Genomic DNA, 27,166 nt, shown 5'->3' with positions numbered 1-27,166 from the left:
AAAGGGGCAAACCACGTTAGAAGGCCAAACATGAAGTGTCTTTCATTATTCTTTTTTTTTTTTTTTTTTTTCTTACAAAATAGAATTCACTTAATTTTTGTTTAACGTTGACGATATCTTACGCGTGCTTGAAAACGCATTATGACTGATTTGCTTCTAAGAGAACGAAATTATAAGAAACTATTTGCGTCTAATTGCTCGATCCGTTACCTTTCGGAACGAAGCAATTATTTAACAAAACAAGCTATCCTGCCACGCTTTTTAAATAACAGCTACACGGGCGTTCCTCGCTTATCTTTCGCTGTATACGTATACTTTCCTTTCATTTTCCTTACTTCGTGCGGCGCTTCGTTAATCCGAACCGCAATTTTATATGTCACGCTTCTTGTTTGCTTTTACTGTTTTCTATGATTAAGTATACGAGTATATTTCTAATTTCTTACGCAAGTTCGACCAACCCGCGTAACATTGTGTTCGAATCGAGAATCCGAGAGATCCTCTCGCGGTTTCATAAAACCGACACCGAGTTGGACAAAATTTAATAACCCAGGGTTAAAACTGTTTTGATGTTAATAAAAAATTCTGCCCAACTCCGGTCTCTATCCCGACTTCAAAGTTCACGCTGGGGATGTCTTCGGTCACGATTCGAACACGAGACCCAATTATAGGTACGAATGATTTTTCCTGGCGAGCAGGAAAAATTCGACGCGCCTAACCTCTAAACCTGTGGTACACTGGATACGACGACAACGACGATGACAACACGCTTGCAATAGTTGCCGCGTGCATTCATCGATGACACGGTGCGCGCGTGCGTGCACGCGTGTTCGATGGCATGTAGGTACGACGCGGCGTACGTAAATGTGTGGCACGTTATTACGGCAGGCGCGCACGGTTACTTGGACGGAAAAGAGCGCGACAATTACGTTCGAAGTGAATAAGCTAGGCGCGTGGGGCGGGGGTTGGGGGAGGGGCGGGGGGCGGGGGGAGATCGCGGTGGCGTCGAGAGAGGTAAGCGTGGTTAGAGAAAGAAATATTGTCGCGCGTATGTTCGACGGAGCAAAGACGATACGTATCGCGACGTTGGACAGAGAAAGAGGGAGCAAGGGTAAGATGTGAAAGAGGGACAGAGAGCGAGGTAGAAGAAGGGAAGCAAAAGAAAGAAGGAAAAAGTTGTACGCACACGTTTAGGGCGGCGGAACGTGTAGTGAGGTAAGGACAGGGTCTGAGAGAGAGACGGAGAATTGGGAGGGTGGGATGCACGAGGTGACAGCGGCGAGAGGCTCGAGGGGCGGAGGGAGGGAGCGAGAAAGACGTAACGAGAGGGAGCGAGTCGCGGCTGCGTCATGTTCTCAGCGAACTGGGTCAGTGGGTCTCCCCACCTCCTCGCCGTCGTACATCTACTGCGACGTACACACAGAGAAGCACTGGCACTGTCGGGGAGTGCCAACGGCGTTACAGTTGACCCAGCCACGGCCTGTATGTGGCCTGTGCGCCTGCCCTGTGCCCGCTTACCGTGACTCTGTGTTTGGCTCCCCTGTGCTCTTTGAAAGCAAGAGTTGTTCGCTCTACCGTCCGTTCCATCATCCTCGACCGAAAACAAATATCGAATATATACGCGAAGTCGGCTCGACATCGATATCCCGCGATCTTCCTAGAAACCCTCGTTCGTCGTTCCTGAAGAAAATTCTTTAATTCAAAGTCATGATAACAGAATCGTTGGAATATCCATCCAAGACCGAATAGTTCCGTCCGTATCGATTTCAATTTCCCACGGATCGTTCTCACAGTTTCGTCGTGTCAGAATTCCGCTTTACGGATATCGAAACGAAGTAAGAAGCGAAGCGGTTATCGATTCGAGTCGAATCCCGTGCGGGCTCGCTACACGTGCGTCGAGGTATTCGCCGGCAGCCACCGACGACAAATACGGTCGACGAAACGACGGCGGCGGCGGCGGCGGCGGCGGCAACGCCAGCAGACCGGCGCGGGAGCGTACCGAGGACAATACTTCTCCCGCCGACATAGACCTGGTTCCGTAAGTAGGTCATCCCCGCCAGCGCGCAACCTCCTTCTCCCCCCCTCGATCCCTTCGACCGCGGCAATACCTCCCGACCTCCCCCGTCCTCCTCTGCCCCGACGTTACCCGCTCCCCGCCTCTCTGCCCCTCGAACCGCGTGTTGCCCTCCCCACCAGACACGGGGCCCTCAGTGGCACCTCCACTACTTCGTCGGGCACCTGGCCGCGCGCGGTGGCATGCGCTGCTGAATCACTTTCACTTATGCCGTGCGCTGTGTTGGTTATACGCCGTGCTTCCCTCTCTCTCTTTTTCTCTCTCTCTCTCTCTCTCTCTCTCTCTCGCGCGCTCTCGCACTCGACCCGTGCCCGTCGGTAAAGGGACACGCGCGCGCTCGTTCTCTCCTCTCCTCTATACCCACCGAAACGCCAAGGGAGTCTGACGCGGCGGTGCGCGCCTCTCGCCGTTCTCCCGGTTCTGCCAATTTTATTTTACTCCCGACGGTGTCACGGCGAAGTATTATCTCCTACACGGTGTTTAACGTGTTCGTGCTCGTTTTTCGGATCGTGTACATCCAGTGCGTCGTGTGTTCCTTTCAATCGGGGGCAAGAGTAACGCGCAACGATAATCGACAAACGACGGAACGGAGCGGCCGTGTTGTGTGATCGAAGACGAGACCCGTGTTCGCCGTGTTGCGGTGCCACGATATACGCGACCGTGTGTCTCGCGGGACGGTCTCTCCCGACTCTACCTAACTCCATGTGTCGACGGTAGGGCGGCAGAGGGGAGGGGGCGGGCCCTTCGGGAAAGCAACGAGGCGAGAAGACAACTAGTCGTACGCAGATAGTCGAGCTGTCAAGTCGTACGGGGGGGAAGCTGGAGGATTTTTTTTCTGTCCCTCTTTCACGCTCTTTCTCTTTCTCTCACTCTCTCTCTCTCTCTCACTCTCTCTCTCTCTGTCCGTCTGTCTGTCTCGCTCTTATGCGCCCTCTTTTACACGACGGTGCATTACTTTGGATTGCAGTGTGTGCGCCCTATTTACCTCGAGTCTACGTTACATATTTTTGTGACAACGCCGTTAAACTTTGTTTCGCGTGCGCGCATGTGTGATCACCGCGTAACGGTTACCGGCTCCAACAACGATCCGATTGTTTTCTCTGTCCCGTGATCGACACCGTGACTGGGGGTCCTCGTGGCGTTGGACGTCCAGCTTCGATCTCGCGTGTGTGCTCATCGTTGTTCCGTGTCTCACGACGTAACACGCTGGATTATCAGTGCCCGCGCGACGAGCCGAAATATTGTAACGATCGAACTATTCTGGTGGTTCGTTGTTACGCGCCGATAGGAGGGTATAAACGACAGTGACATCCGTTTTTCATCGCGTACACGATTCCTCTCGTTCTACGATGATTCGGACGTAGTCGTACGATTCGAAGTCGGTGTGGTGCGCGATGGTTTCCCCCGTAAACTTGTGCCGTAGAAAAGCGTGATTGGTGATCGATATTGTAACGTGCCAAGGGTACCACCCGAGAGTGTGTGTTTCTTAACGCGCTTATGCTTTCGTCGTCGTTGTCGTCGTATCGTCGCTGTCAGCGACAACCCAACTGTACGCAGGGTGCTCGTTCGAGTAACACGACCTTGCCCTGTAACACCATCGAAACCAAAGGGAAACCGTAAAGCCCGCCGCTGTCGTATGCGCCATCGGCACGATATTTCCACGGTGACCAAAGAAACGAGACCTCCCAGCCGCTTCATATATGAACCGATACGCCACCAGCACGTTTCTCCGTGCAGTGCTTGCGCAAGGGTGATATGTTATTGGAGATGGAGCAGCATTCGGGCCTGATATCCCTGAATATGTCGCCGTTTCATCTGAGCCCGCAGGGTAGTCCCCAGGGTGCGGCAGGCGCCGGTCAGCAGCAACAGCAGGCCCAGCAACAACAACAACAACAACAACAACAACAGCAACAGCAACAACAACAACAACAACAACCTCATTACGGTTCCTCGCCCTATGGGAATTGCGCCCAGAGCCCACCCGCGACAATGTGTCACCAATCTCAGTCCCAGCAACAGCAACAGCAGCCGCAACAGCAGCAACAGTTGTCGGTTCACGGTCAGGCGCACACGCAGGGCGGTATTTCGAGTTTCGACGCCGCCTTCTTCGACTCCACCGCCCTGGAGGAACGATGCCCCATGTGCGGCGACAAAATGTCCGGCTATCAGTACGGTTTGCTCACGTGCGAGTCATGCAAAGGTTTTTTCAAACGCAACAGTTCGCCGTGCAGTAGCAAAAAGGTGTACACGTGTCTGTTCTCACCGACGGGCGGTGGGGGCGGGGGAGGAGGCGGCGGCGGCGGCGGTGGAGGCGGTGGAAACGGTAACAACGGCGGGAACGGCGGATGTGGCGCATCTTCTGCACTGGATATCGGATCTTGCAGCACTAAGAAGGTGTACACGTGTCTGTTCTCGCCAACAGGGGCCGGAGGCGGTAACGGGGGCAACGGAGGCAGCAACGGGGCAGCTAACGGCGCGGGGGGTGGCTGCGGTACCTCGACGGCCCTCGAGACCGGCGGCGGCGGTTACAACGGCGGGGCTGTAGGCGGCGGGGGCGGCGGCGGCGCGGGCGCCGCTGGCGGAAGTGGGCCCACCGCAGGAAACGCCGCTGCTGGCGGCGGCGGTAGCGGTAGCGGCACCGGGGGCGGCGGCAGCGGATCCGCTACGGTAAGCGGGAATGTCGCGATTCCGACTACCACCTACTCTTTACCAACTGGTACCATTTGTCATCCTGGATTGGGCCAGGTTGGCGTTGGTGTCGTGACCGGCTCGATACCCTGCCCGTCCGACTTCCCCGACACCAAGGACATCATCATCGAGGAGCTGTGCCCGGTGTGCGGCGACAAGGTCTCCGGTTACCACTACGGGCTCCTCACCTGCGAATCCTGCAAGGGTTTCTTTAAACGGACCGTCCAGAACAAGAAGGTCTACACGTGCGTCGCGGAGAGGTCCTGTCACATCGACAAGACGCAACGGAAGCGGTGTCCGTTCTGCCGTTTCCAAAAGTGCCTCGAGGTCGGCATGAAGCTTGAGGGTGAGTTTTCTTTTTATCCTTGATTATGTACATATATTTATATATTATTTATTTATCCCGAGAGTTTCTTTCGCGAGTTGCACTCGATTATTTTATGTGTATTTCGTGTTTATATAAATAGACAATCTAATTTCATAGATATTCATGTTGTAACAGTAATGGAGCAAAATGAATCGCGCAAAATTCACTAATGTAACATAAAACGTAAACTATTGGGCATGTATCACTTATTAATCAAGCGAAAGAAACTTTTGGGACAACCTAATATTATATAACATATATATATATATATATAACAAAAATATTATATATTTTTGTTATCTTCTCCCTATTCTCTCGCTTTACATTCGGGGGATGGGCAAGCGAATTTGATACCATGTTTAATTTCGTAAAAGTACGCGTATTCCTGTACGCGTTTAGCATACGCGTTTAGATATTTGCATATGCCATAAATGCATCAGATCCGTAGTCTGGTGATCGTAAACAGTGGCGTCACTGGGGGATGCGGACACCGTCGGATGTGGGTGTCACTGTTACGTTCGGAGAACAATTTCCATATACATCTGTCTACAATGGCTGCGTTATGCAAAGCAAATCCATTAATCTCGTTAAAGGGTACGGTTTAATGTTAAAATGAATATTATTTTGAGTGCTCTTAGGCGTCTTTAATTCCAATCTTATGTTCGCTACTTATGTCACTACCGTTACTAGGAATCAATCACGTTATTTCAAAAATATTATGAATGATTCTGTGCAATCTGGTACAAGGGGTGAGACCAACCCCATTGACCCCACTGATCGTAATCTGTACTTGTAATCTGCAATCGCGAATCAATAATTCGTAATCCATCGGTGCTAATCGTGTCTAACAAATATTTATTATTCGTCGATCGTTACTACTGATTCCTCGCTAGCCGTAATCGTGAATTACAGTTTGGCCGATTCTGTTTGCCATGCCTTTGACGCCCGCGCATACACCATTTGTATGCCGGGACGGGATCGAAAAGTCATCGCGAATTTTTACTTTTGAACGCGTACAAAAATTCCTCGATACGGCAGCCGTAGAATTAAAAACCCGCTGACCTTACTTCAAAGCGATGCTGCGCGTGCGTCGAGGTGTCAGGCATGAATGTTAACTAAAAACTTTTATATTTCTCGTTGCATCGTCGTGAAAGTATCGTCAACGTATTGGCACGGGTTTTCCGATGAAAAACAAGTCTGAATACCGTTGAAACAAGTTACGATTGACAATAGTCCGAATGAGATCGCGTTTAATCGCATTCATTGAAAGACTCTCGACAAACAATTGATGTTACTTTCATAAAGATATAGTGAAAATATAAAAAAAAAAATTTAATCGCATTAGTATCGATACACCGATACGCTTTCGGCGTCGCTTTGAAGTTTCAGCCACTCCTTGTTGCTCTACTGTTCTCATTTTTTATGTTTATATCTATGTACTTTTTTTTTTTTTTTTAAATTTTACTACAATATCCAATTTAATCAATCACGAGAAAGGATTCTCCATCCATCCTCGGTTAAAGAAAAGCGATCTTTAAGCGAGGGATTGCCGTACGTTTGGCAAAACTCTGAAACGGATCGGTGGAATAACGTGGAAGGTAAATAACGACACAAAGAACTTCGTACCGTTGCGCAAGCAACTTTTATTCGGGCGACGATAATGGGTGCTCATTTTTTGGATGTGAAAGCGATGCATGCGGGTGTCGTCGCGATTTTTTATGCAGAAGGTGAAAGAACGAAAGCGCACTCGTCTGCGCCCGGGTAGACTTCGATGTTCAATTATGCAATATAATCCTGGGAACGTGCGTTTCTCTGCGCGTTTGCATGTGTATGCTTCACGAGCAGACTATCTTACCCTCAGATTTTAGAAATTTTGAACGGATAGCTTATGAGTCGCTAAGTCGATTAACTTAACGTCGACGTATATTAGGTGTACTGGAAAGTAATGTCGTTTGTGCAATTTTACCACGTTCACTGCCAGACTGATACTCTTGAAAATTTCTACCGTGTTTAAATTTTGTTTACAGACTTTTGGAAACTGCGTAATGAAACATTTATTTTGGTATTTAGTTCTGTAACTTCATCAAAATTCAAGTATTTCATTTAAATTCATTTCCTATGGCACTTACTTTATGACACTTAACTTTCAGAATTAATAGTTTTCGTTTTTCAGTGAAAACCACTGTCACCCATATATGGGTGACGCGGCGATCAACGTGTTAAATACTTGTTTATCACTAATAAGCTCATTGATTTTTATCGATATAGCGTTGAAAATTTGCACACTAAATGGCAAAAGGCTGTTGATAACGAAGGCGATTACATAATTTGTTTAAAAATAGAAATTTATTAAAAATTTGTTTGAATTTAATGTAAAAGAAACGACGTTACTTTTCAGTCTCTTGAAGCTTCAGTGTTGACCCGACATAAGTTCCCCGAGGTACAGATTTGTAGTAGGTGCAGAAATTAATTCTGTGCCTTTCTGAGGTTAACTTTCTTCTAAAGAACAACCATAGAAGTTTTAATCTTCTCCCGGTCAAAAATTCATACATTACTGTGCTCGTACTTTAACGTGACAAAATAGCGAGTAGATATTTCTAGTTAGAGTTCTAAACGATGGAATGTCAAGGCACAGAATTAATTTCTGGCCTTGAGGAAAAAGTATTAGAAAGTGAAGGTGAACAATTATTCATTGACCAGAAAAAGAATGACCCATGCTTCGGCGACATTCTTTGCTTCTGAAATTGAATTTCGCGGAATTACTTGAAAAATGGCGCGATCCGACCTAACCTTGACGTTATTTCGTGGCTCCTATTGGCAGGTCTCTAGGCAACACATCACAGTGCGACGAAATGATCGCCAGTATGTAAATAATCGCTACCATATAACCATCGATTATCGTTCAGCGTCGCAGTCAAATTCTATTGTAGCGCGATTATTTACTTTCACCGCACGTTAACGGGCGACCGGAATAGCTCTCGTAATATCAGCCAGTGCGTTAATGTTACTACATTATTATCAACCTTTTGCGTTATCTCTTATTCAATATCTTTGCGCGTACACATATCTCGCGATACGTCAAGAGTCGTTTACGCGCGAACGCGTGCACGGTCGGTTCGCTAGTTCGGGAATTTTCGGTCCCCTTCGCGAGATATCGGTCGAGCCCGTACTCGTTGAAGCGTTCTCGCATCACGCTCCTACGAACTTAACCTTATTACGCGCCCGCAAACCGATCAACCGATACACGTTGTCTTCCTTCGCGGATTCTTTCGTTGTTCCAATTAATTTTTCTGTCTCGACGAGTGAACACATCCTCCTCTGTCTTCTTTTCCGTTTTATTCGACGAGTTTGCTCGCCGCGTTAACAACAAGAATCGAACCATACGTACAAGAATCGCGTGTTGCATCAAAGCAAAGTGAAAGGGCGAGGTTCAGCGAATAAGCCTGCTTTACAACCTGACCTAACCCAACACTAAACACATTACCTAGCGCTACATTTAGAAAGTGTTCAGAAGAGAACTTTTAACGGTAGTGCAATATTAACGCGCCTATAGTGTTACGAAGGAGAAGCCCTTATTTTTTTTCCTGAAATCGACCGCTGTAAGTAGACAATCAACACTATATAGGCTGCTATAGTTTTAACACGTTGACCGCCGTGTCACCTATATATGGGTGACAGTGCTTTTTACTGAAGAAATAAAAGAAATTAATTTTGACAGTTAAATATCAAAGAAAATGAATTTATATGAAACGTTTGAATTTCGGTGAAGTTACAAAAATAAATACCGCAATAAATGTTTGATTATGTAGTCTTCGATAGTCAGTAAATAAAATTTAATCGCAGTAGAAATTTTTAAGAGTATCAGTGTGGCAGTCAACGCGTTGAAGGAATTTATAGAAATTTGTGGTATTGGTCGTCCCATAAGTTCGTGCCGAAGACTGTGTCGAAATTTAATAAAAAATCACAGAAAATTTTCTAGTAACGGAATAATGACTACGCGAGAGAGGTGAGAAACTATTGTGAAACGAGACAGATTTTATCTTTTCTTGCGACACTTAAGAGTATGTTTAACATATTAATTTGAGAAATAGAAATATAAATGGCACGAGCTTTTAGAACGACCTATATTGTCTCTGGGAAGAGTTACTATCGTACACAGATGTATAGGAAGAGGCTATGGAAAGATTTAGAGAATTGGTGGTTGGAACGTTATTGACGTTAACCAACTAAAGCTTCGTGCTATAACGCATCGCATTATCAACTGTAATATTTATCTATTCGTTAGCCGTTTTTTGTTGAACAAATCGTAACGAATTATGCATGACAGGGGAGGGAAGTAGATCTAAAGTATCTAGAAACAGTTGAAACAGGAACGCAGGAGGCGCGAGGTGCCGCCAAAAGTGCTGTTATACGAACCTAACCTCAAACAATATTACCTCGTGATACGAATCGCGCGTCGAACGCGAAATCGATTGGGCAAACCATTCTTACATACGCAATAAGGAAATTCGCGATATAGTCGTCGGCAGTTTTCTAAATATTAGGTGGACTGGAAATTAATGTCGTTTTTGCCATCTTAAATACTTGTTTGTCATTTATCAGCTCATTGATTTTTCTGGCATTGAAAATTTGCACACTAGGCGACAAAAGGCTGCCGACAATCAGGGCGATTATATGATGAATTAAAGATAGAAATTTATTGGAAAGTTTGAATTTAATGTAAAAGAAACGACATTACTTTTCGGTCTACCTAATACCATGGCGTTCGCTCAGTTTTTCTTGTCGGGATTTTGATTCGATTTCCATTGGTGAATCATGTAGATTTTACGGGAAAGAATGATTATATAAAATTGTGACTAGCAGTTTTTGCTTTTAGTACACCGGTAAAAAAAAAAAAAAATCGTTCAATTGTAATTTATTAACTTCTTTTTTCTAAACAATGACATCCTACATATTCTTATATCTCTTAATAAATATATTCTCATATTCTCTTCTATAGATGCAGTATAAAAAAAATTAGTTATTTATATAAGTTGCAGAATTAACAAGAAGAAATAATAAATCGATAGAAATATAGAAGCAATAAGTATTTGAACAAATGTTAAATTTTCAAAACTTCATTAAAAAAAAAAAAAAAAAAAAAACCATGAAATTTACATTAATTTATATATAATGAATACTTCGTGGCATTTCATTTTGATTTTATAATTGCTGCAACTCTTATATCATATTCCAACAACTATGAATATTTATTGTTTCCATAATTCTCACCATTTTTCGTATTTTCTTGTTAATTTCGCAAATTATATAAACTAATAACTGTTGTTCGGACTATATCTATTCTACAGATTTCCGAGAATATGTAGAATATCATTGATTATAAAAATAGAAATTAACAAACTGCAATTTTCCAAAAAGTTTCTTAGTTTCTAAATACAAAAGTTTCTAAATACATTCTACACCCACTGTAGATTCAACGGTTCCTCGTGGTATGTTTACACGTAGCCTTCTCGACGGGTCGACTTACAGGACGTAATTGTATTAAAAAAAAAAAAGAAACAAACGGATTCGGCATACCGTAAACACACGAGCGTCGTAAACAAAAATCCGTGTTCGTGTAAAGGAGCTCCTAGCGTCGCACTTCTAAATCGAATCAAATCGAATTATATTTCGATTACAATTTCTTTTCAAGTAGGATCGATAACTGTACCCGAGTTTTTCATGACGAAATTGGTACCTTTGGCTCATCACTAGGGGCGTCTAATGCAATTCGAGTACACAACTGGGTCTAGGCCCTCAAGGCCCAGCGATTAAGCGAATCTCGAAACAGGCTCTGTCGCAATTGCCGCCTTTGCACGCCGTTTTCCACGGCGTTCCTACAGCGGCAACGGGATTGCTTAACGCGGAAAGTTTCCAGAGTGCTTGCGAGTGTTTACGAAAGGAAGCAGTTTCTTACTTGCACGCTATACAGAAATGTGAAAAGAAAAAAAAAGAACGACCGTCGGTGTTGTTAAAGTTCTACCGATTTGGTATAACTGGTACGTTTAATTTCTTCGTGGCGCGTAACCGTAGTTCGCGACACATTTAAGGGGGGAGTCTGGTCCAGCTAATCGTATTTTTCTAATGCATATAATTTCCAGATATAATTCATTTCTGTTATCGACTGTTGATTCTGTTAAACTTTTTTTTACATATAAAGGGGGACGTTCAAAGAAGAAAATTTGACAGTGTAGATTTAATTTGAATGTATACGTACAGTGAGTGTAGAATGTATTCGTACACCGATCAATTTCCCAAAAAAACTTTTCTGTGAAATTCTAGTTTATTAACTTCTTTTTTTATATTCAATGATATCTTTCATATTATCAGAAGTCTCTAAAATAGATACAGTCCAAACAACATTTACTAGTTGATATAATTTGTGAAATTCAAAAAACAAAAAAAAAATGCGAAATGTGGGTGAAAGTATAAAAGCAAAACGTAACTTAATTTTTCGTTTAATGTTGGGAATAATTTTGGCGAAGCTTTAGAGTACATTCGTTAATTTTTTCAATTACACACCCCTTGAAACGAGCTCGAGGAAAGCTCTGCACAAATTTTCTCGTAGTTCGGTTCGTGACTCATAGTTAGTTATCGCGAAATTTCCAGTACTATTAACCGCAATTGCCGTTTCGGTTGGACCGTGCTCGATAATGGAAATTGTATAGATTTTGTTGTAAATACTTCGGACATTATCGTGGTTAATTATTTACGTAAATGCAAATGGTTTTAGATAAACAATGAAACTTGGCAGCATGACGTACACAAGCGTGCTGAGTGTATCGTAACATTGCATTAGGTAAATATTTGATTCCATTGTTCTCTTTTGCGAATGTTAATTAAAATACAGATAGGCGGTTTCGAATTCCTAGGTATCGTAATTCGAAAATTGTAAGGAATAGAAAATTGAGAGTTAGCGGAATATTTCCTTCGAGTAAGCAGTTATCAGAAGTGGTGGTAGCCACGCGACACTCAGCGATCGAACATAAAATCGCTAGATCGGAAATTAGTTGATGTAAAGTCTGTGGATGTCCGTCTTTCGATTTTTCGTTGATACGGGACGTAAACTTTTTCTTCGCGAGCTTGTATAAAGACGCGAAAACGACGGAGGTACGGTGAGAAAGAACAGCTTGTCGCATGACAAAAACAACAGTTAAATACACTTGCGGTAATCGCGCTACAACACCTGTCACAGTTTCTGCAACAGACCTGCTGTTCGCAGTGGTCCGTGAATAAGAGAGCAAGGCTCGTTCGACATAATGAGCGTTACCTCGGACCTGCTTTAGAGCCGATTGAAAGCCATCTTCCCTTGAAAGCCCCAGGCTCGGTGCGAGCCAGCATCCACATTTATTACGCGACACTGTAAAACAACGATGTCGTCGATCGATAGTTGTAAACGCGATCGAATAGACACAGAGCGAATTCTCGAAATTTATATTGCGCTTAAACTTGATTTGCAACATCGACGAAACCCTTTTCACGTTGCATGCCGTCAGTTTAAATATCGACTCAGTAGCTATTGGCTTAGTACCTTGATGAAATAGATTTGGAATGCGTGTACGTTAGGCTGAATTTTGAATTTTAATACCTTCAGGGCTTAACGCTTGAATGCTTCGAGATAACTCCAGACGAAATCTTGAAACCTGTAGAAAACCCATTGCCGCGATACAATTTTATACTGTATATTTTTAATAAAATGCACACGCGTTTTAATAAAATGCCAGAATTAAGAACGAAGTCATCGGTGGGTTAATGCCTCCTTTGATCGTTCGTGCGCGAAGCTTTTTGTGTTCCGAAAGGGGGTTAAGCAGTCCTTGCTTGTAAATACCGGTTCAATAGCAATCGTGCATCGACAATGCTGTACTTTCATTGGATTTTCAATTTCATTTTCGAGAGTGTGCGCCATATGCGCTGGTACGCGATCAAATATTGACGCTCGAGCTTCGGTCTCGCAGCTGCGATTAATTTCACTGCTCCGTGTTTCGGGCGATTTTCTTATCCGTACCTGGGACTGTACATTTTATTCACTTTCGCGTTTTTAAAGAAAAAAAAGAAACATTACTCGACTGGCTTAATTTCAGGCGGTATCTCGACTAATCGCCTCAATTGTTTCTCTACTTTTGTCTCTTACAATGATTATGTAAAATTGTGGATAGTATTGTTTGCTTTTAGTGAAATATTAGAGGACAAAGGTGTACGAGATATACCTTCCAATTTTTTTTAATAAAAGTACTAGTTTATTTTATATTATATTAAACTAGTTACTAGTTTATTTGATAGTTTATTTTATATTGTATAAAATTGTGGCTAGTACTTTTTGCTTTCAGTGAAATATTAGAGGACAAAGGTGTACGAGATATACCTTCCAATTTTTTAAATAAAAGTACTAGTTTATTTTATATTATATTACATAAAATTGTGGCTAGTATTGTTTGCTTTCAGTGAAATATTAGAGGACAAAGGTGTACGAGATATACCTTCCAATTTTTTTAATAAAAGTACTAGTTTATTTTATATTTTTATATTAAATTCTTGAGAGACATTACACCTGAGATAAGCTGAAGTGATTTGGAGAGAGAAATTGTATTATATGAAGACCAAGAGAGAGCAAAACTCGTTATGTCCAAAAATTAAAAACTGGAGAAAATCGTGATTGTAGTTTACGTAACTCCTAGGGGCATTAATAGTGGTTTAAAAATTCGGCGAAAATATGTAGTTTGAAGTTTAATTCTAAATCTAGTATCTAGTTTAAGAATCAGGTGAAAAAAAAGTTATCCTGGGTATCCTTGTATTAAAAAATTTATTTAAAAAAAAAAAGAAAAAAGAAAAACAAAAACGGATTTCTATCTAACGTCTCCATCTTAAGGTTGACAATCTCGTCTCTTACGCTACACTAGTCGAGCATCCAAAAAGCGTCGGGCAAATGTAGGCCTTAGAAACCAGCTTTACGCCTTTCGTTTTCGTCATTAGCGTCTTTCTCCCAAACGAGATGTTCCTTTAATCAAATCGCGGCTAGACAAAGGCAGGGTTTGTCACGTGTAAGCATAGCGTGTCTATGTATAAGGCAAACCGGTAGAATTGCGCAAGCGGAATCTAGAAATTTTGAGGTAGGACGTTTCGCGTTCGCGCAACCTTTCCGGGGGACAGGTGAAAGCCTTTCGGTGGCCTGACAAATTTCTATTAGACGAAATGCGTTTCCCACCGAGACGACAGTGAAATTAGATTCGAAAAATGTCCGCCGCTTTCGACGTCGAAAGTTCCCAGAGCGTTATGACACACCGTGGGCCGTGTCAGCCGCGAAAAGATTCGCCACTCGTCGTGCTACTTAAATATTACTTAACGATATTACTTAATAAAAGCGCCGATTCAGTAATACTCCATCGGACTCGGAATTCACCGCTGACGGGCATCCCAATTTCTCGACTGATTTACGACGTCAGGGAATTTTCGTTCATTCGATGATTGCCACGAGGCAGAATGCCGACTAAGACGTTTTATTGTTAGTTAATACTTATGCGAGATCGTAGCAAATTAATACCGAACATTGTTTGATCTTTGAAGACTGATCGATTAACTTCATAGTTTAGACAAAGCAAACACTGTTACGACTTTTCAATGTTCAACTTTTTCTTCGTTGAATTCGTGAAATTATTAAGGTATCTTAATTAAAATTGGGACGAAAGAGATGCATCAAGGTCGGAATTCGGTTTGAATTTTCCGTTTCGTGCTCCGCGACTTTCACGAACCCCTAATGCACATTTTGTGCGCTGGATCATGTTTTCTGTACGTGCTTCCTTCCAGAGGAAGCAGAACCAGTCTTCTTTATTGAGAGAAACGATCATGGTTTATGGTTGTGCTGGCAGTGCGATTTAAAACCCCCTCGCGGTGTGGTACCAGGAATCGTGATAACTCTGGAAAAAAAAAAGAAATGCTTGCTGATGTAAAATATTCCGCAATTATTCTACTTTAATCAACCTCCGTTGTTACATTTTTATTGGCATCATTAATGTGACAAACAGTTCTGTAAATATGTACTGCTATTCCACTATCTATATGTATATACATATTTTTTTCTAGTATTGTATATAGTATATATATATATATATTGTATATACATACAACTTTCGAAAATGTGGATGTAGAGTATAAATGCATACTAAACCAAATATGATATATATTCTACAATATATTCTAATTATCTATCTAAGTCTAAACTGCTATAATACTATATATACATATACGTATAACTACACCAAATATAATATATATTCTACAATATATTCTAATTGTTTATTCAAGTCTAAACTGCAATAATACTATATATATGTACATATACGTATATGTACATATAAATGCATACTAAAACAAATACGTGTATGTATATATAGTATTATAGCAGTTTAGACTTAAATAGATAATTAGGATATATTTTAGAATATATATTATATTTGTTTTAGTATGTATTTATACTCTACATCCACATTTTCGAAATTTGCATTTGCGCAAGAATTGTTCTACCATCCCTGAGCAGAAGGGCTAGGAAGGAAAATTGACAAAGACGTCGAAGGCCCGTAGCGGAGAGGACGGTACGAGAGCCACTATAAATTTTGTACCGAAGGCAGAAGGGCAGCCATTAAAACTAATAACGAGAGAGTACCATTTACGACTGCGAAAATATCTGGGCGCATCTTTTGCATCTGCCAGCCACGTGGATCGTTCGCGTTTGCTTGATGACCGAGGGAAATTCTGTTCGTTCGATTAGGCCCCGTCGATTCTTGTATTGGGACACATGGCCGCAGTCGTAAAAGTGAGAGCGGTCGCCGGTCCCCGTAGGCCGCTTAAAATTATACCGATGCATAGCTTAAGAACGTGCATGTGCCATGCAGTATTAAATTTACACAGATATATGATTTTCAATAATATTCCGTTCTTCTTCTACGAGTGAGAAAGTTCATCTTTTATTTTTAAAGAAGACCCTCAAGAAGACTGCCTTAACGAAGAAAGAACACTGCCGGAAGTTTCGTTTAAAGTCCTTCGTGCGATAGCAACGTATTTTTGTTTAAAATGATTTTTTTTTTTTTTTTTATCAGAATCAGGTCAAGCATCGTAACGACAGATCGACGGACCCCTCCCGTGGCCCCCGGTTTGGTGGGAGGCACGTGGAAAAATGAGGCGGGACAACGGAAATCGTGGCGCGCGCCTCTATTTAGAAACTCACGAATTTCATAATTATTGTATTATGTTGCAAGAAGGTGTGCTATACCTGGTCGAGTGCCTGCTCTCTGCCTACCTGCCTGTTCTCTGCCTGCCCGTTTGCTTACCTGCCTTGCCTGCTATGCTCGACTCCTACCTTCGTTGTTTCGCGCGATAGCTAGCGCACGAAAGACTCGGGGAAGGTGGGGGAGAAAGGTTAGGTTGAGGCGGGGATTGTGTAATCCCTCGTTGAGTGGAGCCTCACCGTCTTCTTTTCGCCGAAGCTTTTATGTTTCTTTCTCGGCATTGCTCTCTCGCTCTCCCCCCTTAGCGCCCGAATTCGTCTAACCGCGCCACTTACACGTTATGGGCACGCGATCTACGTCACAATTGCCGCCATACGCGTATTATTCATATTATTATTACCATTGGCGAAAGAACGGGATATTTCTTTGATATCAACGCCAGCGAAATTCCTTTGCTCGGCGCGAATTTTTCAGAATTTTCTTCTGGGGACGTTTCGACCATACGGATTATTCTGCGTAACGTGCATGGAATCTACATATAAATAAATACAATGTAAGCGCCTGCTTACACAGACTAACATATTAAAATATTAGTAATATGCATTCACGTGCGATTAGATAGTTTAAACGGAATTGTATATTCATTTTCTTAACAAGCTTCGAAGCTAGTGACCCAAAGAAAAATCTGAGACACGAGGGGGCAGTGTTGGCAACCTGCGCATACAAACCTAATCTACGCGGTTATTCTTACGGAAAGTTATACGTTTGTTTCGTAATTAAATAAAGAGGAATATCCCGGAGTGCCTGAGATGGAGGCTTAACCAAGATTTCAGGAGAGTCAATATGGCTATTTAAAACCTTGAATGCAAAGGTCAAGCCGACTATACGTTCACGTTGGCCAGATTCCTGGAAAGCTCGGCTAAAAACACGCGAGTGACACGTATAATTACCAAATTGCAAATATCACCCTGATAGTCTTAGCACGGAGGCCCGTTTGGTCGAGCGTTGAATGCTAATCTCAGGCTCGGGGAACGATTATCGAGTATTAATGCAGTTATCGTTACGCGAAATACTTTTCAACTTCGATTCGAACGGCATGGGTATCGTTGCTTGGTAAATCAGGGCGCTTCGACATGCATGTTAGAACGATCGTCAGGGTTCGGAGAGAGAGAGTAAATATAAATGTTCACTTGACCATAACCTTCAAATAGAATCGCCTCAAAAAATCAAACTAAGTCATAAACTATACACGTTCAATAATCACAGTCTCGAAAAAAATCGGTAACCATGAAGACTGTATAAGGAGATCCAACTCCCTAAGAAAGTTACTAGAAAACTGTTACCAAAATCCCGAACTTGAAGTTATGAATATTTCTACCACTCGTTGCGCAAGTGCGCACAGGCTACGATATATATATATATATGTCGTATGTGTATGATAATGCATGATAATACATATATATGTCATATCTGTATGTATTGTCATACTACATATATCATGACATATATATACAATATCGTAGCTGCGCGCACTTGCGCTTCTACACTACACAGTCAGGACTCCTCATACAGTCTTCATGTCTGTAACGTAAGCATGCAATCTCGATCGAGTAGCCCCCTCGAAGCAGAGCACACGTGCTCGTACCAGAGTGCAGTTGATACCTCTAGTTACTTTGAGAGTCTAGCAACAACATTGCCAACTTTTCTTTTTTGGCTAGACGGAGAGATCGTGTTCTTTGTTCGGCTAGAGATTCAGCAAGGGTTTTCTGGCTGACGATTTCATCCTTTTTTTTTTTCGTACGTTCTTTCGCAATGCGCGGATGACTTCACTAACGGTCTGGCGCGTCGGAGGGAGGTACTCTTGCGCTATTGGTCGAATCGTGGGCGACCATGGTCACGTGGTCGCGCATTAATTTCTATGGGGAGGGCCCTGACGTCACTGGACCCGTGGACCAGATTTGCCAAGTAGGTTTTCCTTTCTTTTTCGACACACGCGTTCACGGGTTCGGCGCTCTTGCGTACTTGAACGTCGAATCCTTGCGAACCGGACGTTGGTTGCATTCTTTCTATGGCTTGCACGCGTCCCGGTTGCACGTGAATCGCTCCCGTGCGCGTCGCTCGTTACCAGATAGTAAATAGAAGAGAAGCTCGGCCACGAACAGCAATATCGATTTTCAAATCTCGGCTGTGTGCGCGAGTCCATGTTTTTATTAACCCGGTCGGCTAATACGGAACGCTCTGCCATTGACATCTTCGTCGCTTGCGATTGTTTCGTGTCGGAGGAAGGTTATGTCACTGGAATAGGTTAGCTCGTGTTTTTTTATCGTTGTAATGCCACCTGTCACTAACCGAGTAAAGTGATAATTACGTTTATCATCGAGGCGCTTGCTCGGATATTTATTTATGTTGCAGTTCCATCGAGATAGTATAATGCAGAAAAGATAAAGACACGAAGAAAAAGGGGTATGTGCGTCATAATAAGAAATACAAAAGACGATGGAAAGGATATAGCTGGCGTTGGTCTCATTCCTCGAATTTGCTCGTTTCAACATACGTGAACCGTGTCGATAGTAAAAGTTTATGTCCCATAGACTCGTGTCGCAACGTAGGTTTGTTCAGGTAAACGTTTCCTGTCTTCGCTGTTCCGTGTTCTCGAAAGCACTCGCTCCAGAAGAAAAGACGACCCTCGCCGTCCATTAATTCCGCAAAAATGAAACTTCTTCCGGTAGGGATGCTCCCCGCGATTGCATAATACTAGGCGAAGCCGACCGAAAGCCATCGTGCTCGCGGTTTCCCTAACCGTCCGTCGATGGTGCAGAGAGAAATGTTAATAGAGATATTTACATGTGCAACGATAATGGACACAATCATTTATAACTCTAGTTTAAGTAGAAATATTTAATCATAATTTAGGTGAAACCGAGTTGAAACTTCCGGTTGAGTTGCTCGTTGAAAGATATAGGAACAATGTTCCTCTGATCTGGCTATTTACATGTGCAACAATAATGGACAAGACACAATCATTTATAACTCTAGTTTAAGTAGAAATATTTAATCATAATTTAGGTGAAACCGAGTTGAAACTTCCGGTTGAGTTGCTCGTCGAGAGATATAGGAACAATGTTCCTCTGGTCTGGCTATTTACATATGCAACAATAATGGACAAGACACAATCATTTATAACTCTAGTTTAAGTAGAAATATTTAATCATAATTTAGGTGAAACCGAGTTGAAACTTCCGGTTGAGTTGCTCGTCGAGAAATATAGGAACAATGTTCCTCTGGTCCGGCAGCGAGTTTCCCGATCCACTGGCTGCCCCGGAATTCGACTCGTAAATACAATGAACGTCGCTATTTGGCATGTATATTTGGCGATCGCCCGATCAAATCGTGCCGTATATCGATACGCTAATGCCCTCTGCCTACGTGAAACGTCGCCACCCACGCAGGAACGGCACGAATCGTCGGCGCGAGTAAAGGGAAAATCCCCTCGTCGGATTTCGACTGGTCGTTCACGCTTCGGCTGGTCGACGAAAACGTGGAAAACGTGCGGCAAATCAGATGATACGTGTCGTCGAATAAAAGAACCATTTTTCCTAAGATTATCGAGAAGAAACCAAATATTATCGTAGCATCGCGCTTCTCGTAATACCGACGATGCTTCGATGAAACATCCATAGATCAAACGTTTGTTTACTCGTCGAGTAGTCATCGATCGGCAACCGTGGGTTGCACTAGCGGGCATAGCGATCGAAGTATTCGCATCGTGATTTCCTAGTCCTCCTCTGTCGTGCACCTGGCGTCGAATTAAAGGCGCAAGGATGCATGTGCCCGGCGACGGAACACCTACGACGCTCGCTAAAACCGCGAGAAAGACCACGAACGCTTCGAGCAACGTAGGACGGCAACAAGGAGAGAGAAAAGAAATCCTTGGAGTGCCGAGAGTCAAGTTTAGCCGTGATCCACGCTTGTCGGACCGTTTCTTAGACCGTTCGGCTACCTCGGATCCATGTTACGACGCGGGACTGGCGGGGTGAGAGACGAAATGGATACCCAGTATGTAAAAAAGGAAGGAAACCAGTACCGATACCCGTATGCAAACGTCGATTTTTTAGTAGACAACAAACCACGTCCAAATCTCGAACGAAATGATTTACTTGTTTCATTCGCGAACAAGACATAATTTATATACGAAGAATTCATTACGATTAATATATGCAACCGTGTCGAATTAAATTCTCGTCGATTAATCGTTGTAAACATCAATTTTTTTAGGAGACAACAGAACACGATAACAATCTTAAAGGGGATAGTATTTAGTTTGTTTATATAAGGTGTAGAAATTAATCCTGTGACTCTATGATCAATCATTTATATACACAAGTAATTTCTACGCTTAACAAAGAGATCACCGATATATACAAATTTCCAATTATCAGATCCATTTATTACAGATACATTTATCAGAAAATTATAAATGATGTGGGAAGGGAAGATTTACAAAATAATGAACGTCGTGAAGTGCCTCTGCACGTGCTCGATAAGTCATCGATGTTGCAGGGTTGGGTTGCGTGGCATTAATAACGACTCGATCGCGAACAAGTGGCCGAAAGTAACAACCTGAAAGTCAAGTTTAGCAACTTTCGTTATTGGCTCGCTCAGACTATTGTCTGAATTCCCGGCGACTGGGGTTACCAACCGCACTCTTCTCGAACCTGTAAAACAATATACTCTTACTCTTTTCACTCGTGGAAGCCAAACGTACCCTTTCCGCACTGACAAAGTAGAGAATGAAATTTAGAATGTTAAGGTCGATTCAGACTATATGATCACTATACGATCACTATACGGTCACGTTCCGGCAACGATACGTACCGGCACAACACGTACCGGCACCGACACGACAAAACATTAAAACGCGCGTTTTAACACATTCAGCGCCACGTCACCCATATGTGGGTGACAAGGATATTCACTAAAGAATTAAATACATTAATTCTGAAGGTGTAGCGTTAAATAAAAAAATTTTTAGGTAGGATTAATGAATTTTAAAGAGGTGTAGAAATCAGTTTTACCAAACATGTTAATTTATATCATTTTTAATTGTACAGAAACAAAATTTTAGCCTAGCAAGAATTTTTACGATTATTGGTCTGGCAGTCAACGTGCTAATGGAACTATTCACACTATTCCCGTTGACGGAACGTTCAGGTCCATGTCTCTTAAGTATGAATAGTTCCATTAAAACGCGCGTTTTAATGTTTTGTCGTGTCGGTGCCGGACCGTGTCGTATAGTCTGAATCGACCTTTAAACGAGAGTTATAAATAATTGAATACAGATACGCAGAATTAATTCCCAAACCGAATGTTTCAATTCTCATGATCCGGGGATGGTAGCCCTACCTAGGAGTCATAAGTTGCGGAATGAGAGAAACGAGAATGCGTTCGCCGTAGTTCGCGCGTAATTCACGGATGATGTATGACGCTTTGCATAACGTTCGTCAGAACCCACTGCAGATGGCATCGAGCGAGCAGTGAAGTTCGAGAAACGTATGCAACGACTAGTGTCAAGTTTACGCGAGCATTAAGCGCGCGCAGCCATGAATTTCAGGTCGCGGATGATGCATCGAGGCCACAGATGGGCGAATTTCTTTATCTAGATCAAAATGTCGAATGACGAATAAAACGCAAACTTGGGAACATCGTTTACTTACTTCGGGTGATAAAATGTAATTACGTAACGTGTTCTTTAAGATTAGGTAAGGTTAGGTAGGGTTAGTTCCTGTCATTTTGAGGTTAGACTCAACATACACGTATTCATGTACGCGCCGATGCATACATAATAAAACTCAGTTCGGTAAAATTAAGATGAAGAATATTTCAACTAACCATCAAGTCAGAGATAAGATATAAAAAGTACGAGTATTTTAATTGTCGTTATCCAGGGATGGTAACCCTACCTTGTCGCATGTTATGAAACGGGAGAAAGGAGAATGCGTAGGGTATTTATAAATTCTGCAAAATATCAGGTTGCGAGAAGAGTTAATAGTCGAGCCATTGTCAGATACAAAGCGTTTATTCTCGATATTCGTCCCCGTTACAATTTACCTTCCGAGGGGCTCTGTCGGTAACAAGTCGTTTCGCGATTGACCTAAAAATGGCTGTTTTCGTTTGAACCGAATTCCGTGAGCGCGGCGAAAATAGAGAGAAACGGAGATGAAAAGGACAAGCAGTCAAAGGGATTCCGCGGAGAGCGAGGGTAAAAGCGAGATAAAAAGAGAGGAGGCGTAAAGCAGACACACACAGGGTGGCGGAGGCGGCAATGTGGATTGGCGGGGCGCGGCGTTCGGGGTAGTAGGGTCGAGGGAAGGGAATAAGTATGGTTACGGAGGCGGGCAGGGGAGGGGGAGTTTGCTCGTGGTTTCGAAGGAGGCGTCGGGGGCAAGGGGGCGGCCCCCCTTCCCTCGGAACAGGCAGAAGTGGACGGGCAAGCGATTCAACCTCCTTTCACTTTCAACGAGCGCGCAACGCGCTTGCTCGTTAGCTCGTTCGCTCGCTCGCTCGTTCGCCGGTGTTTCATGCGACGACGGATAGCAAACACTTCGTACGAAAATAGGCAACGCCGCCGTTTTAGCCGCGTGTCCGCCCCTATAAACTGTAAACAGCTCTAAATCCTCCCTCGATCACACCATGACCCTGACGATCGCCAGTCATCGAGCACCTCGTTGAGAATCGTTGCCACACCGATTGTCGGAACTTTGGTAACGTCGAGCGTCTCGACGATCCAGAGTAGTTTTTGGCGCGACCAGTGACGCGCTGTAAATTCGCGGGGCCCACGACAGAGAGGAATTTGGACTCTTGGAAAAAAAAAAGAAAGAAACAAGAAACAATTCTTTAAATTCAGTTTTATTTTATCGGGACAAAGTAGATAACGTATACCGCATTAACCGAACGAAACTTGAAAATGGTACGTTCTAAATAAAAAGAGAAGTTTTATTATATATAATAGAGAATAAATAGAGAGTTTTATTTTATCGGGACAAAGTAGATAACGTATACCGCATTAACCGAACGAAACTTGAAAATGGTACGTTCTAAATAAATAGAGAAACAAAATTGCCACCTTCTTCTTAAAAGATGATCACGGTGATCTCGTATTAGAAATTTGAAACAACCCTCCATTTCGGCGACGTAATCACCTTAAAATAAGACGCGCAGAGTTCGTAAGATTTTCTTCGACTCGATGAACCTGAATCTTTAATACGGCGTCTGGCGCGCGTTTTAATCCCTTGCAGACGAGGGGGATCCATATCGAGTTGCTCTGCTAGGCCACTTCCGGCCCCAGGGACCACATATCTGGGGACCCTTTGTTTACAATGTGAATCTTTACGCGGAGGGTGCAGTAACACTACCCTCTCCATCCACAAATATATTCCGAATTCCAATCGCGTATTTCACTTTGATCGCGAGAAGATCCATCTCGAGTAGGGATGGCGTGAAAAATCACTAACAGTGATGTTACAACAACTGTTAGTGATTTTTCACGATGATCACACAATCACGATCGGAGTCGTGATTAAAGTTCGATCACGACCGTGATCCGGAAGTTGGCATTTCAGAAGCGGTTCATGATAATTGTTATCGTTAGCGTCTCGCTGTCTTCCCTCAGCGGAAATTCAAGAAACTACAAATGAGTCAAATTTAAATTGTATTCAAATTATATTAACATTGCTTTTAGACCATATTACAATACATATATAATCTAAGAACGACATAATTCATAATTTAAAATAAAAATAAAAAAGAATGTTCTCTACGAATCCGAAGCGATCGCGAAGAATCACGAATCACTGCGAAGAATCATCGTGATTGAGAATGAACGTGATCGAATCACGAATGTTTCAAAAGTAGCAGTTCACGCCATCTCTAATCTCGTGTCGATTTTACGCGCGGACGATGCGACGGAGCTACAATTTTTTTTTAAATCGGTATTTATATAAATAGTACGTACATCAGTCGAGCCGCGAATAACGTCGCGCGTGTTAACAGGTTGTTCCCGAGCCACTTTGATCGCGAGTAATAAATAATCGGTGCTGGCAGTCGCGGCGTTCGCTTTCAATAGCGACGCGTTGATACGTGCCAAATAACACCTGCAGCTTTCGTAGGTGGAGATCCATGTTTTACACGTATGTAGCCACTCGTTTACATCGAACAAGCGGACACGTTCGATCGACGATCGAGAGAGCCGGGACAGGAACGGGCTTTTTGTCCTACCGCGCCTGCAATTAGCCACTACTTCCGTCTACGTCGATGGCGAACCTCGAATACTGCCTCTTCAAGGTTGCCGCCGCCCCCCGCCCCCTCGGCTGGCGGCGGCAATCGTTCGATCACGAAATTATCACCAGGATTCTCTCGGTGCACATTTCTTGGACCGTCACTGCGTTAAACGTAAAATTGAACTTTAACGGACGAATCGGTCGCTTCGACTGTGGACACTGAGAAGGCACGGGATGCGAATCGTCGCGAAGGTAACAGCCCGGGAGTAAGATAAAAGTGGAGACTTCTGTTGCGAAGAGGAATTAAAATTAGACTCCTTCGGGGACGGGGGAGGGTCTTCTGGGTTAAAACGGCAGGAAGAGGCGATTCTTAAATTTTGTCCTCGGACACCGGTGTACACCACAAAGTAAAATGTTTTTTTTTTTTTTTTTTTATTAAAGCTATTAAACCCCCTACGGGATTATTAGCAATATGCAGATATACTGATATTATCAGTACATATATAGATTTACATTATAATATATGAAGTACAATACAATACGACAAAAGAATTTCGAAAAAAAGAGTACAAAACACGAATCAAGAATAATAATAATATCAAGAATAATAGGCTTATCATTACACAATTGTTTTTCAGAAATTTGTAAATAATTAGCAGCGGTTGAACGAGAGGCTTGTACGGAAAAGCATCCACCGTATATGAAGGATAGTATCCGACTTCACATAATTTATAAATCATATCATTACGATCTTTGTCGAATAATGAAGCCAGGTAACATTGCCAGATAACATGGTTGAGATCTTGCTCTGAACAACCACGCTCGCAGTCAGAATTTTCAAATGCACAAAGTAAAGTTACGAACGATTTTTTTAAAAAAAAAAAAAGAAAAAAAATGTAAGTGTTTGAACTGAATCTTAATTCGAGAAAATCGTCGAGCGGTACTCCCTGCAGCGATCGGGGTATGATATCGTAAAAACTCGAGGAAATCCTCGGACCGAAACGATCGCGTTCGCGGTTCGAACCGGTCGTCGCGGTCTACGAAACGCGATGTTGTTTAAATGTTCGCACGTTCGTTTCTGTTACAGCCGTGCGGGCGGACCGGATGAGAGGCGGTAGGAACAAATTCGGACCCATGTACAAGAGAGACCGAGCGCGGAAACTGCAAATGATGAGACAACGGCAGCTGGCACTGCAAACGATACGCGGCAGCCTCGGTGATCCATCGAACTATCCCTCCGCCGTAACGCCTTTCCTGCATATTAAACAGGAGATCCAAATACCTCAGGTCTCGAGTCTAACGTCTTCTCCAGATTCGAGTCCATCCCCCGCAGCCGTGGCCGCTGGTCTGGTCACGACACAGGCTGGCAGCGGAGCTGGTCAGCATCAACTGATCGCACCGTCCTACCAGCCAAACATTTCTGGTACAAACAACCTGCACAACCTCAACCCTGGCCTGGATAGCAAGCTGTGGGCTGCCAATTCCACCACCCCGAGTCCTAAGGCCTTCAACTTCGGCGAACAGTCCACGCAACCTCAGGGAGCCGCTGGTTCCGCGCCCTCTACAGCCGCCTTGAAAACTAGTCCGATGATAAGAGACTTCGTGCAATCGGTCGACGACCGCGAGTGGCAGGCGTCCCTTTTTGGACTGTTGCAAAACCAAACGTACAATCAGTGTGAAGTGGACTTGTTCGAATTAATGTGCAAAGTGCTCGACCAGAATCTGTTCTCGCAGGTGGACTGGGCAAGGAATTCTGTATTCTTCAAAGATCTCAAGGTTAGTGCCAATAAATACGCCCGGCTCCTTGAAATCTAAATTACGAATTTTACCGCACCAACTGGCGCAGCTTATCGTACGCGTTCAAATACAATAGTAGCGTCCGTCAGGTGGAGACTCGGCAGGGATCGTCGTCTCTGTCGATCATGTTCCCTCGGCTGTGATTATTTTCGGGACGATCTAACGGAGACGATCTAACAGTAAATGCGACCGAGAAACGATTAGAGCGAGTTGGAAACTGTGAGATCGTACGAGAAACTTTCACTTTCCGGTTTGATAGTCATTTGTAACTGGAGACACTGTCTGTCGCATTTCGAAGATAACGCCAAGGCTCGTTCAAGGTGAACAGTCGTAAGAAGTGGCGGGGTATAACTTCATCTCAACCTGATGGCCATTGCTGTACGAATCACACGTACACGGGCCTTTTTCATTAGTATGCGTCCGCTGTCCTGACTGTTTTACTATGTAACACGCTAAATTCGTCGTAATTCAGATTTCTAGGCGCTTAGCCTGAACACCTCTGATGTAACGGGTGTGTCGTAACACGTGAACAAGGACGGATTTACCGGGAGGCTGGGGAGGCTTCGACCTCAGATCTCCGCGTCGGAAAGACCCCCAAAAGGTCCATCATTTTTTAACTTATCCTCTTATTCGAAAGCACAGAAGAAACATCTCTTCTTGACAAAATTCTGTGCTTCGTGCAAGATTGCCTCTTACTTTTCCTCCAACT

At 43.4% G+C, this 27,166-nt stretch overlaps 2 protein-coding genes across 4 annotated transcripts in view; both read left to right on the top strand.

Moving 5' to 3' along the window:
• LOC128872112 (uncharacterized) overlaps positions 1-3,168 on the top strand; it is a 64,628-nt gene extending 61,460 nt beyond the window's left edge. The window contains exon 2 of the mRNA XM_054114472.1: positions 3,039-3,168. Coding sequence (XP_053970447.1) covers positions 3,039-3,124 — 86 coding nt within the window. The 3' untranslated portion in view covers positions 3,125-3,168. The remainder of the gene's footprint in view (positions 1-3,038) is intronic.
• The window catches only part of LOC128872099 (nuclear hormone receptor FTZ-F1-like), a 46,541-nt gene that overhangs the window by 14,933 nt on the left and 4,442 nt on the right, over positions 1-27,166 (top strand). Inside the window, exons 1-3 of one of the 3 annotated variants that reach the window (XM_054114449.1) lie at positions 3,812-4,738; positions 4,817-5,105; positions 25,748-26,436. In XM_054114449.1, the coding sequence (XP_053970424.1) occupies positions 3,827-4,738; positions 4,817-5,105; positions 25,748-26,436 (1,890 nt within the window). In that variant the 5' untranslated portion in view covers positions 3,812-3,826. Of the gene's footprint in view, positions 1-3,811; positions 5,106-25,747; positions 26,437-27,166 lie in introns of those variants that run through there. The other 2 variants (XM_054114450.1, XM_054114448.1) reach the window with 2 other exon arrangements.

Source organism: Hylaeus volcanicus, chromosome 2 (genome assembly GCF_026283585.1).
Source record: "Hylaeus volcanicus isolate JK05 chromosome 2, UHH_iyHylVolc1.0_haploid, whole genome shotgun sequence".
Classification (NCBI taxonomy): domain Eukaryota; kingdom Metazoa; phylum Arthropoda; class Insecta; order Hymenoptera; family Colletidae; genus Hylaeus; species Hylaeus volcanicus.
This window is presented reverse-complemented; position numbering and strand designations above follow the sequence as displayed.